General features: G+C 42.1%; 2 protein-coding genes across 2 annotated transcripts in view; both read left to right on the top strand.

Moving 5' to 3' along the window:
* Positions 1-3,149, top strand: part of LOC134294643 (zinc finger protein 850-like) — a 44,554-nt gene extending 41,405 nt beyond the window's left edge. The window contains exon 2 of the mRNA XM_062966228.1: positions 772-3,149. Coding sequence (XP_062822298.1) covers positions 1,250-3,031 — 1,782 coding nt within the window. The 5' untranslated portion in view covers positions 772-1,249 and the 3' untranslated portion in view covers positions 3,032-3,149. The remainder of the gene's footprint in view (positions 1-771) is intronic.
* The window catches only part of LOC134294686 (zinc finger protein 180-like), a 110,344-nt gene that overhangs the window by 51,704 nt on the left and 46,500 nt on the right, over positions 1-12,140 (top strand). The window lies entirely within an intron of this gene.

Raw genomic sequence — 12,140 nt, 5'->3', positions numbered from 1 at the left:
ATCAGGATTTCAATGGGAAGTGTGGACCTGCTTCTGGCCAATGAGATAGTCAAGTTTGGGTGACTTTGGGTGAGCCTAAGTCTAAAATTATTTATTTATTCATTTACTACATTTATTTATTACATTTATATCCTGCCCTTCTCACCCTGAAGGGGACTCAGACTAGCTGTATGTACATAGAATATATTATATTATTAGCATAGCACAATATTAGCATTATATATTACTATATTGAACTATACCACTATACTGTAATATTATATGTAATATATAACATATAATTAATATTATTATATGGCATTATTAATATTATATTGTATAACATTATAACATTATAATATTATTATCAATATTATATGTATATACAATATATTATATTATTAAAATGATATTAAAATGTTGTATTATAAAACTGAGGGCGGGGGCCAGGTCAATGACCTTGGAGGGCCGCATTCAGCCCCCGGGCCTTAGTTTGGGGACCCATGATCCAGAATATGTTACACCCTTGAATAATGGAAGGAGTTCTGCCTGACTGCCTGCCTTCTGTTCCTTTAACCACGCTTGAGTTTGACCCAATGAAATGGGTGTGGCCCTCCAATACGGGAAAAGGGTTCAGTTCCCTCCTTCCGTGATTCCTTCCTTCTCTTATCCTGTCCTTCTGTGTTTCCTCCCTTCCATCTTTCCTTTCTTCTTTCCTTTTTCGCTTTGTTTGCCTTGAGCCAGAGGTATGCGGCTTCATGTCTAACCTTTGGCTTCTTCTTTCTTGACCAGGACGTGAGAGTTCTCTGGAGCCACCCCTGCCGTGATGGGAAACGAACCAGCTTCTAGTCGATATTAAGGCATTTGGAAACCAAAGTGCAGGCAGGAAACCAGTCCTCAAGGAAAAAGGATTCCTCTCAAGGGGCTGATCCTGCAGAATTCCTACATTCACTTTGGATTCTAGAGTAGAACCATAGAGTCGGAAGAGACTTCATGAGGCACCCAGTCCAGGCCTCTGCCGTGCAGGAAAAGTGCAAAGTACCCCTGACAGATGAGCATCTGGCCTCTGTTTAAAGGATTCCAAAGGAGCGTCCACTGCATTTTGAGGCAGAGAGTTCCACTGCTGAACAACTCTTACAGTCAGGAAGTTCTTAATGTTCAGATGGAACCTACTTTCCTGTAATTTGAACCCACTGCTGTGAGTAATCAGAAAGGGAAAAACAAGAATCAAGTGTCCTTATTGGAATTAAATGTACATAGCACTGTTGACATGGAGGAGAAAGCATATAAATGTATTGAATGTGGAAAGAGCTTTAGTTATAGTTCAGCTCTACAAACACATCAAAGGACTCACACTGGCGAGAAACCTTATACATGCCTGGAGTGTGGTCAGAGCTTTCCTCAGAAGGGACACTTACATACACATCAAAGGACTCACACTGGGGAGAAACCCTATAAATGCCTGGAGTGTGGACAGAGCTTTGCCCATAGTTCAGGACTACATTCACATCAAAGGACTCACACTGGGGAGAAACCCTATAACTGCCTGGAGTGTGAACAGAGCTTCACTCGGAGTTCAGGTCTACGTATACATCAATGGACTCACACTGGGGAGAAACCCTATAAATGCTTTGAGTGTGGACAGAGCTTCAGTCAGAGTTCAACTCTACGTTCACATCAAAGGACTCACACTGGGGAGAAACCCTATAAATGCCTGGAGTGTGGACAGAGCTTTCCTTACAGTTCAGGACTTCGATCACATCAAAGGACCCACACTGGGGAGAAGCCCTATAAATGCCTGGAGTGTGGACAGAGCTTTGCCCATAGTTCAGGACTACGTTCACATCAAAGGACTCACACTGGGGAGAAACCCTATAACTGCCTGGAGTGTGAACAGAGCTTCACTCGGAGTTCAGGTCTACGTATACATCAATGGACTCACACTGGGGAGAAACCCTATAAATGCCTAGAGTGTGAACAGAGCTTCACTTGTAGTTCAAGTCTACATATACATCAATGGACTCACACTGGGGAGAAACCCTTTAAATGCCTGGAGTGTGAACAGAGCTTCACTCGGAGTTCAGATCTACGTTCACATCAAAGGACTCACACTGGGGAGAAACCCTTTAAATGCCTGGAGTGTGAACAGAGCTTCACTCGGAGTTCAGATCTACATTCACATCAAAGGACTCACACTGGGGAGAAACCCTATAACTGCCTGGAGTGTGGACAGAGCTTCACTCAGAAGGGAAACTTGCATAAACATCAAAGGATTCACACTGGGGAGAAACCCTATAACTGCCTGGAGTGTGGACAGAGCTTCACTGAGAAGGGAAACTTGCATAAACATCAAAGGATTCACACTGGGGAGAAACCCTATAACTGCCTGGAGTGTGGACAGAGCTTTGCTCATAGTTCAGGTCTACGTTCACATCAAAGGACTCACACTGGAGAGAAACTCTATAACTGCCTGGAGTGTGGACAGAGCTTCACTCAGAAGGGAAACTTGCATAAACATCAAAGGATTCACACTGGGGAGAAACCCTATAACTGCCTGGAGTGTGGACAGAGCTTCACTCGGAGTTCAGATCTACATTCACATCAAAGGACTCACACTGGGGAGAAACCCTATAACTGCCTGGAGTGTGGACAGAGCTTCACTGAGAAGGGAAACTTGCATAAACATCAAAGGATTCACACTGGGGAGAAACCCTATAACTGCCTGGAGTGTGAACAGAGCTTCACTCGGAGTTCAGATCTACATTCACATCAAAGGACTCACACTGGGGAGAAACCCTATAACTGCCTGGAGTGTGGACAGAGCTTCACTCAGAAGGGAAACTTGCATAAACATCAAAGGATTCACACTGGGGAGAAACCCTATAACTGCCTGGAGTGTGGACAGAGCTTCACTGAGAAGGGAAACTTGCATAAACATCAAAGGATTCACACTGGGGAGAAACCCTATAACTGCCTGGAGTGTGGACAGAGCTTTACTCGAAGTTCAGGACTACGTTCCCATCAAAGGACTCACGCTGGGCAGAAACCATAGAAATGCATGGAGTGTGGACAGAGCTTTTCATGGAATAGACATCAATTTGAGTTTAGCATATTCTAATAATTGTATATTTATTTCCTTTCTTAGTTTAATAAAATTATTAGTATCTAAATCTTCTAATTCTCTATAACATTTATTCCCAGATCCTTAATTGTCTTTAATTTTAATTATCCCCTCCTGTTTTATTTTTTAAATCTCTTCTTAGTGATAATTAAATAACTACACTTCTGACTTGTTCCAGTTAATTTGCAAAACTTTTAATTTTCCCAAATTCTTCTAGGTAATTTTCATTTTTTCCCCATTGTTGTATTGGGTTTTCCACTGATAAATGGGTATCTTCTGCAAATAAATTAATTTTATTTGTTTTAATACTCTTAGTTCCATAACTAATGTCTCTGTTTCCTGGATCTTTATTTTCTAATACTTCTCAATATATTCCTCTATTTTACTTTTGGAGTTTTCTTTTGCCAAGTATAGTTCTTGATATGATCTTGGAAAAGTTAATATTTTGTCTTCCATCCTTGTATGATTCTTACCTTCCTTGTCTTTAATGGATGTTATTAATTTTTTCCTTTCTAATGTGTGCTGCCTTGGCTAATAATTTGGAGTTTCTATTACTGTATTCAAAGTATTCTTGTTGTGAATGCGCCTTCAGAGACTGTGAATGATAGTGGTGGGATCAGGAGAGGAAGGAAAAACCCTCGCGAGGAGGGCTCATTGGAGGATTTGTTTAGGAAAAGGGTCAGGGAGACTGATGGGGAGTCTTCTGAGCAGGATTTATGTGGGGATCCTGAGGTGGAAATGGATGCTGGGGAACAGGTGTTAACGGAGGAATTGGGCACGGACTGGGCATGGGCACCGGAGATGCTTGGGGACGAATCGGGGCCCATGGATACTGCTGATGCTGGGGAAGCTTGGGTGTCTTCAGAAGCAGATCCCACTTGGTCTGCTTGGAGGAGTGAGAGGGGGTCCACAGGTGTGGATAGAGTTGGGCACGGGCAGGATGATTGGGACTCTGATGAGGAATTAGGAACGCCTGACCCAAGGGCATTGGCTGTGTGGAGTTCTGATTCAGATTAAGAAGTTGAGACACCTGCTCTTTGGGCGTGAATAGTTTGGACGCCCAGGGAGACCTGGATATATTGGGGTTGTTTGGCCATTATACCTTGCGTGTGGCAAGGTGTTGCTGGGCGCCACTGGGTTTCCTGTGTGTGTTACTGAAGACTGAACTGGGACTTTGCAACGGATGTAAGTTTAATCTGGGTTATTCTGCAACGGGAGGGCTGGAATTGTGTGGGTTTTCCTGGACTGCACTGTTATTGCTATTTTGTATTATCTGCTGTTTGCCCTCGTTGCTTTGGCTCTCTGTGCCATTTCGTGTTGTGACCTTCTTGGATGACTTCAACCTCTCGGACCTTGGACCTTGGACTGGAACTTGACTCGGCTTTGCTCTTCGCTCTCAATCTGTGGCTTGGCGTCGTTCTCTATTCCGTGGCTGTCTGCTCTTACTGACTACTACCTTCGCTCCTGATACCGACGCTGTCTGCTTATCCCGACTTCGGACCGGCTTGACGACGTTCTCCCGCTCTGCTCCTTTAACTCCTGGCTTGGCGTTTGCTTCTGCAGCAGCTTGGCGTTGCTGGTTTATCCCGACTTCGGACCGGCTTGACGACACTTTCCCGCTCTGCTCCTTTAACTCTTGGTTTGGTGTATGTTCCAGCAGCGGTTGCTGTGAGCTCGCCAGCGTCTCACTGTTTCGCTGTCTTTGCTGCTCTCAACTGGGAGTTCCCTAGCTCAGTTTGTGCATTTGCTTGTTTTGAACTCCTTTTTGTACTTTTGAGTTTTGGGAAAGGTTTGTGGGCTTCAATACTGCTTGCTTAGTTCATGCCTCCGTTTTTCAGCCCATTGTGAACTTTTGAGTCACGTTCTAGAACTTTAAATTTAACCTGGATTATATCTGGCTAATCCGGATTATTTGCCAGTTCTTGTTTTTTGGTGTTTTTCCCACTTGTTCTACTTAATAACACTGAAAGTTAAGTGTTTTAAGTCTTTTTAGTTTGTTGAGCTATTTTTTGGACTGTTGCTTTCATAAACTCTATTTTGCTCTCTAATTGGCGTCTGACAATTCTCCATTTAAAAATATCAAAATTCTTTGTGCCTTTTCTAACTCTGTTTTCTCATTGCTGTTGTTTTTATATAGCTTTGTTTATCCTTTTCTAGCATATATTTCATCTCTAATTCCGTAATTTCTAATTCTAATCTTTTTTTCTTCTTGTTTTCTTTAAATTATGTTGTTCTTTAATAAAATTCCTCTGGCTACTGCTTTCATTGTATCCCATACCATCATAGTGTAGCAATTGATGATGATGATGATGATGATGATGATGATGATAAATCTTCATTTGTACCCTGCCACCATATCCCCTAAGGGACTGGGGCGGCCCACAGAAGCATTCCAAGTGCCCCACAAATAAACAACAATACACAAGCATAAATATAAAGACATAAGTAATATCAACAGCGCATATAAAATCCCACTAATAAAATTGTAAGAGTATGAAATTATAACAATTCCTGAAACGCAATAGAACCTGCAGAAGGCCGGCTATCTGCTGTAACCATCCAACTGCGGAGCAGTGGTTCATCAAGCTGACCAGAGATTACTCAGGATCAAAGGACTGTCGGAAGAGCCATGTTTTTAAACTCACCCAAAATACTTGAAGTGTCGGGGCCAATCTGATTTCTTCAGGGAGGGCATTCCAGAGCCGGGGAGCCACCTACTCAACCCCCCCCCCTCTTTCTCTTGTATTTGAGATGGTGGTGGACCTAGAAGGAGATGCGGTCTCTGTAAAGAAGTGTGCGTTTATTTTGATTTTTAGATGTCATGTTTGTTTAATTTTGTTTGGCTATGTTTAAAAGGGTAAGTATTAGTTACCAGTGCGTGGTAACCAGCTCAGCCTTCTGAGGCAGGTTACCATAGTAACGAGGGCGGAGCCTCGTTACTAAGGAAAAGGAGGGAATGTTTTAAAAAACAGTTTAGTCTGTGATCTGAGAGTCACGGGAAATAGACTGGTTCCAGGTTTAGGGAAACCAAGGTAGTTCAAATTGTAGTCTGTGATTTTTAGTCACAGGGAAGACACTGGTTCCAGGTTTAGGGAAACCAAGGTAGTTCAAATTGTAGTCTGTGATTTTTAGTCACAGGGAAGACACTGGTTCCAGGTTTAGGGAAACCAAGGTAGTTCAAATTGTAGTCTGTGATTTTTAGTCACAGGGAAGACACTGGTTCCAGGTTTAGGGAAACCAAGGTAGTTCAAATTGTAGTCTGTGATTTTTAGTCACAGGGAAAACACTGGTTCCAGGTTTAGGGAAACCAAGGTAGTTCAAATTGTAGTCTGTGATTTTTAGTCACAGGGAAGACACTGGTTCCAGGTTAGGGAAACCAAGGCAGTTCAAATTGTAGTCTGTGATTTTTAGTCACAGGGAAGACACTGGTTCCAGGTTAGGGAAACCAAGGCAGTAGCTGACACCCTCACACTAATCAAACAAAACTTCCCAGAAGACATCACAGCCCTGTTTCACCATTGCCTCACCACTAGCTACTCTCAGTGGGACACTGGATTCTATGAACAGAAGGATGGAGTGGCCATGGGGAGCCCTCTCAGCCCAGTAGTAGCAAATTTCTATATGGAATACTTTGAAAAACAGGCCCTAGAAACAGCACCAAAAAAGCCAACTGTTTGGTTCAGATACGTAGATGACACCTTCACAATTTGGAGCCATGGAGAGGAAGAACTCAGCAAGTTCCTGGACCATCTTAACAGCATCCACCCAAACATCCAATTCACCATGGAAAAAGAAAAGGAAGGAAAACTGCCATTTCTAGATGTTCTGGTCATCCGCAAACCCAATCAACAATTGGGCCACACAGTTTACAGAAAACCTACACACACAGATAGATACCTTCATAAAAACTCCAACCATCACCCAAGTCAAAAAAGGAGCACAATCAAAGCCCTGACAGACCGTGCACAAAGAATCTGCGAACCTCACCTCCTCCAAGGTGAACTCAACCACCTAAACTGGGCTCTACAGGCCAATGGATACTCCACCACAGACATCAGAAGAGCTGCAAGGGCAAGAACAAGCCATGAGAGTCAAGACAAAGATCCACCCAGAGGAAAGGTGTTCTTACCATACATCAAGGGAACTACTGACCGCATAGGGAAGCTGATGAAGAAGCACAACCTACAAACTATCTACAGACCCACGAAGAAAATCCAACAAATGCTACGGTCAGCGAAGGACAAGAGGGATCCTCTCTCTTCTGCAGGAGTCTACCGGATACCATGCAGCTGTGGACAAGTCTACATAGGGACCACCAAACGCAGCGCCCAAACAAGAGTCAAAGAACATGAAAGGCACTGCAGACTAATTCAACCAGAGAAATCAGCCATAGCAGAGCATTTGATGAACCAGCCTGGACACAGGATACTATTTGAGAACACAAAAATGCTGGACCATTCCAACAACTATCATGTCAGACTACACAGAGAAGCCATTGAAATCCACAAGCATGTGGACAACTTTAACAGAAAGGAAGAAACCATGAAAATGAACAAAATCTGGCTACCAGTATTACAAAACTCCAAAATCAAAACAGTAGATGGGAACCAACACAATGAAGGCTTGACTGAACAAAGGATGCCCCCAGGCAAGGGACAAAACATCTCCAATGCTAATTAGGGTGATTAACAGAAACATTAATGCTGGCTCCCAGTGACAAAGGACTCTTGCCACACCTTGGACACAGATATATATTCTTTCCTTTCCTTACTTAGTTTATCCATACCTCACAACCTCTGAGGATGCCTGCCATAGATGTGGGCGAAACGTCAGGAGAGAATGCTTCTGGAACATGGCCACACAGCCCGAAAGACATACAACAACCCTGTAGTTCAAATTGTAGTCTGTGATTTTTAGTCACAGGGAAGACACTGGTTCCAGGTTTAGGGAAACCAAGGTAGTTCAAATTGTAGTCTGTGATTTTTAGTCACAGGGAAGACACTGGTTCCAGGTTAGGGAAACCAGGGAAACTCAGATCTCTAGTTGTGTTGAATTAAGCAAGTTAGGAGACTTGTTTAAGTTTATTTGTAGAGTCTGAGTAGGAAGGGAAAGCATCCCAGTTAGATCCAAAGCGATCAGTTATTAACTTTGCGACCATCATCTAAGTGCCTTTAAAGAAGTTAATGTAACTTTTAAGGACTCATTTTTTAAGGGACATTCTCACATGGGGGCTCTTTTTTGGGGGACATTCTCACTTGGGGGCTCTTTTTAAAGGGACATTCTCACTTGGGGGCTCTTTTTTAAGGGAAAACAGGGTAGTTTACCTACATACAGAGAGCACTGTCAATGCGAACAACAATAGATCTGGATCAAATTTCAAATCCCATCATTTATTTCGGTCATAGACCAGCACAGGAAATAAAGGTCACAGTTACATACAGACTTGGTATGTTTAGTACATTTAAAATAATAAAGAAACTAAAGCACAATAACTGGGGGGGGGGGGGGGGGAGCGGAAGGGGAAACAGGGCAAAACATACAATGCAGAGGTCCATCAGCCAGTTATAGAACCAAGAGAGAGGATCACTGGAGACATGGGTCACTTTTGGGACCCGACATCCCCTGGCGGACTTTGTAGTCACAAAACTTTGCAACATTGTCGGTTGTAGCTGAATGAGTATCTACAAGTAGCAGGGAGGTACAAAACTGTCCTGAACGGCCGGGATGCTTGTGTATCAAAGGTAAGATAAGCCTGGTGCGGATATCCCTGGCAAGCGTACCCAATATGGCCAGTTTTCAAGACGGGTAGGCTTTGGGCGGGCCTTTGGGAGTTGTATTTTAATAAATTTTTATTAAGGGAAAGGTGAAGTAACAAACATACAATCTATATATATAAAAGAGTGATGGCATCAGGGCAGCGGACAAAACAACAAAACTACAGGCCCCCCAACCTCGAAATTTGACAACACAACCCATCATCCACGCCTCTAGGTTGATACAACAAAAAGAAAAGAAAAATAAAGTCCTAATTAGAGGGAAAGGAATAATTGTTTTTATCCAATTGCTGCCAGTTTGAAGGCTAAGCTCCACCCACTTGGTCTCCTGGCAACCCACTCAGCCCAGGGGACAGGCACAGTTAGGCCTCACTTAGGCCTCTTCCACAGATTATCAGATTTTAACTGGATTATATGGCAGTGTAGACTCAAAGCCAGGGGTCCCCAAACTAAGGCCCAGGGGCCGGATGCGGCCCATTGAAGCCATCTATCCGGCCCCCACAGCACAAGGGCAGAAGGGGGTTGGGCTAAATGAACCAAGGGGTCTCTTCTTCTCTTACAACCATTATTATTTATTATTATTATTATTATTATTATTATTATCATTGAGGCTGGGTGGCCATCTGTCAGGGGTGCTTTGCTAGTGCTTTTGGTGCACAAAGGCAGAAGGGGATTGGACTCAATGGCCCAAGAGGTCTCTTCCAACCCTCTTTATTATTATTATTATTATTATTATTATTATTATTATTATTATTATTATTATTATAACATTGAGGCTGGGTGGCCATCTGTCAGGGGTGCTTTGCTTGTGCTTTTGGTGCCAGCGGCAGAAGGGGATTGGACTCAATGGCCCAAGGGGTCTCTGCCAACCCTCTTTATTATTATTATTATTATTATTATTATTATTATTATTATTATTATTAACATTGAGGCTGGGTGGCCATCTGTCAGGGGTGCTTTGCTTGTGCTTTTGGTGCCAGCGGCAGAAGGGGATTGGACTCAATGGCCCAAGGGGTCTCTGCCAACCCTCTTTATTATTATTATTATTATTATTATTATTATTATTATTATTATTAACATTGAGGCTGGGTGGCCATCTGTCAGGGATGCTTTGCTAGTGCTTTTGGTGCACAAAGGCAGAAGGGGATTGGACTCAATGGCCCAAGGGGTCTCTTCCAACCCTCTTTATTATTATTATTATTATTATTATTATTATTAACATTGAGGCTGGGTGGCCATCTGTCAGGGGTGCTTTGCTTGTGCTTTTGGTGCCAGCGGCAGAAGGGGATTGGACTCAATGGCCCAAGGGGTCTCTGCCAACCCTCTTTATTATTATTATTATTATTATTATTATTATTATTAACATTGAGGCTGGGTGGCCATCTGTCAGGGGTGCTTTGCTTGTGCTTTTGGTGCCAGAGGCAGAAGGGGATTGGACTCAATGGCCCAAGGGGTCTCTTCCAACCCTCTTTATTATTATTATTATTATTATTATTATTATTATTATTATTAACATTGAGGCTGGGTGGCCATCTGTCAGGGGTGCTTTGCTTGTGCTTTTGGTGCCAGCGGCAGAAGGGGATTGGACTCAATGGCCCAAGGGGTCTCTTCCAACCCTCTTTATTATTATTATTATTATTATTATTATTATTATTATTATTATTATTATTAACATTGAGGCTGGGTGGCCATCTGTCAGGGGTGCTTTGCTTGTGCTTTTGGTGCCAGCGGCAGAAGGGGATTGGACTCAATGGCCCAAGGGGTCTCTGCCTACCCTCTTTATTATTATTATTATTATTATTATTATTATTATTATTATTATTATTAACATTGAGGCTGGGTGGCCATCTGTCAGGGGTGCTTTGCTTGTGCTTTTGGTGCCAGAGGCAGAAGGGGATTGGACTCAATGGCCCAAGGGGTCTCTTCCAACCCTCTTTTATTATTATTATTATTATTATTATTATTATTATTATTATTATTATTATTAACATTGAGGCTGGGTGGCCATCTGTCAGGGATGCTTTGCTAGTGCTTTTGGTGCACAAAGGCAGAAGGGGATTGGACTGAATTGCCCAAGGGGTGTCTTCCAACCCTCTTTATTATTATTATTATTATTATTATTATTATTATTATTATTATTATTATTATTAACATTGAGGCTGGGTGGCCATCTGTCAGGGGTGCTTTGTTTGTGCTTCCGGTGCACAAAGGCAGAAGGGGATTGGACTCAATGGCCCAAAGGGTCTCTTCCAACCCTCTTTTTATTATTATTATTGTTATTATTATTATTAATATTTATTATTATTGCTCGGTGGCCAACTATAGTTCGGCCCTCCAACGGTCCAAAGGATCGTGAACTGGCCCCGTTTAAAAAGTTTGGGGACCCCTGACGTAGAGACACAAAAAATTTTAGATAAAATTTTTACAATGAAACCCGAACTATATTTACTAGGAATCACGGACACATCTTTAGAATTAAATACAAATGATGATAAACTCTTTACATCTATTTCGACAGCGGCCAGAATAACCCTAGCGAAACAATGGAAGACAGATCAGATCCCACGGACTGAGCAATGGTTGGAGAAACTAGAAGAAATAAAGAATATCAATCAATCACATTTTATTGATTAGCCCATCGGCCGTATCAAAACATTTAGCACATAGACATACATACAACATACAACCCGCGGTACAAAAGAAGCTAAAATAAACAAGCTGTTAAAAAGATCCCGTGCAGGATTCTGGCACGGAAACAGAAAAAGAAAAACAAGAAACCCAGAATTAAAGTAAAATACATGATTGATGAAAGACAGAGGGGAGGTTTAGCTACGCCTGATTTAAAACTATACTTTGAGGTTGGGCCAAACTTGACAATATTGAAATTTTTGAATCTGAAGGGAATAGACCTGAGATTAGGGTGGCACTCTTATCTCTGGTATGAAAAAAAGATAGAAAATAATTTCGTTTTATAAGGTCCTCCATTCTTAAGATATGGGAGAAATATAAAAAAGTTATATGAAAAAACACCATTATGGATCTCAACATTAGAGGCCTCCCAAAGAAGAAGAATAGGGTGGGAAAATTGGCTCAAATATAAAGATCTATTAATAATAAAAAAAAATGGGAATTGGGCACTAAAAACACAACAGGAAATGAATAAATTAGATAAAAATATTTCCTGGTGTCAATATTATCGCATAAGGAGGGGTCGATTTGGGCCCATCTTGGTGTTAAAGTCTCCTCCCAAAATGACAGAAGCCTTT

Source organism: Anolis carolinensis, unplaced genomic scaffold, assembly GCF_035594765.1.
Source record: "Anolis carolinensis isolate JA03-04 unplaced genomic scaffold, rAnoCar3.1.pri scaffold_18, whole genome shotgun sequence".
Taxonomy (NCBI): Eukaryota; Metazoa; Chordata; class Lepidosauria; order Squamata; family Dactyloidae; genus Anolis; species Anolis carolinensis.
The sequence above is the reverse complement of the archived record's forward strand: the minus strand, read 5'-3'. Positions and strand labels throughout refer to the sequence as shown.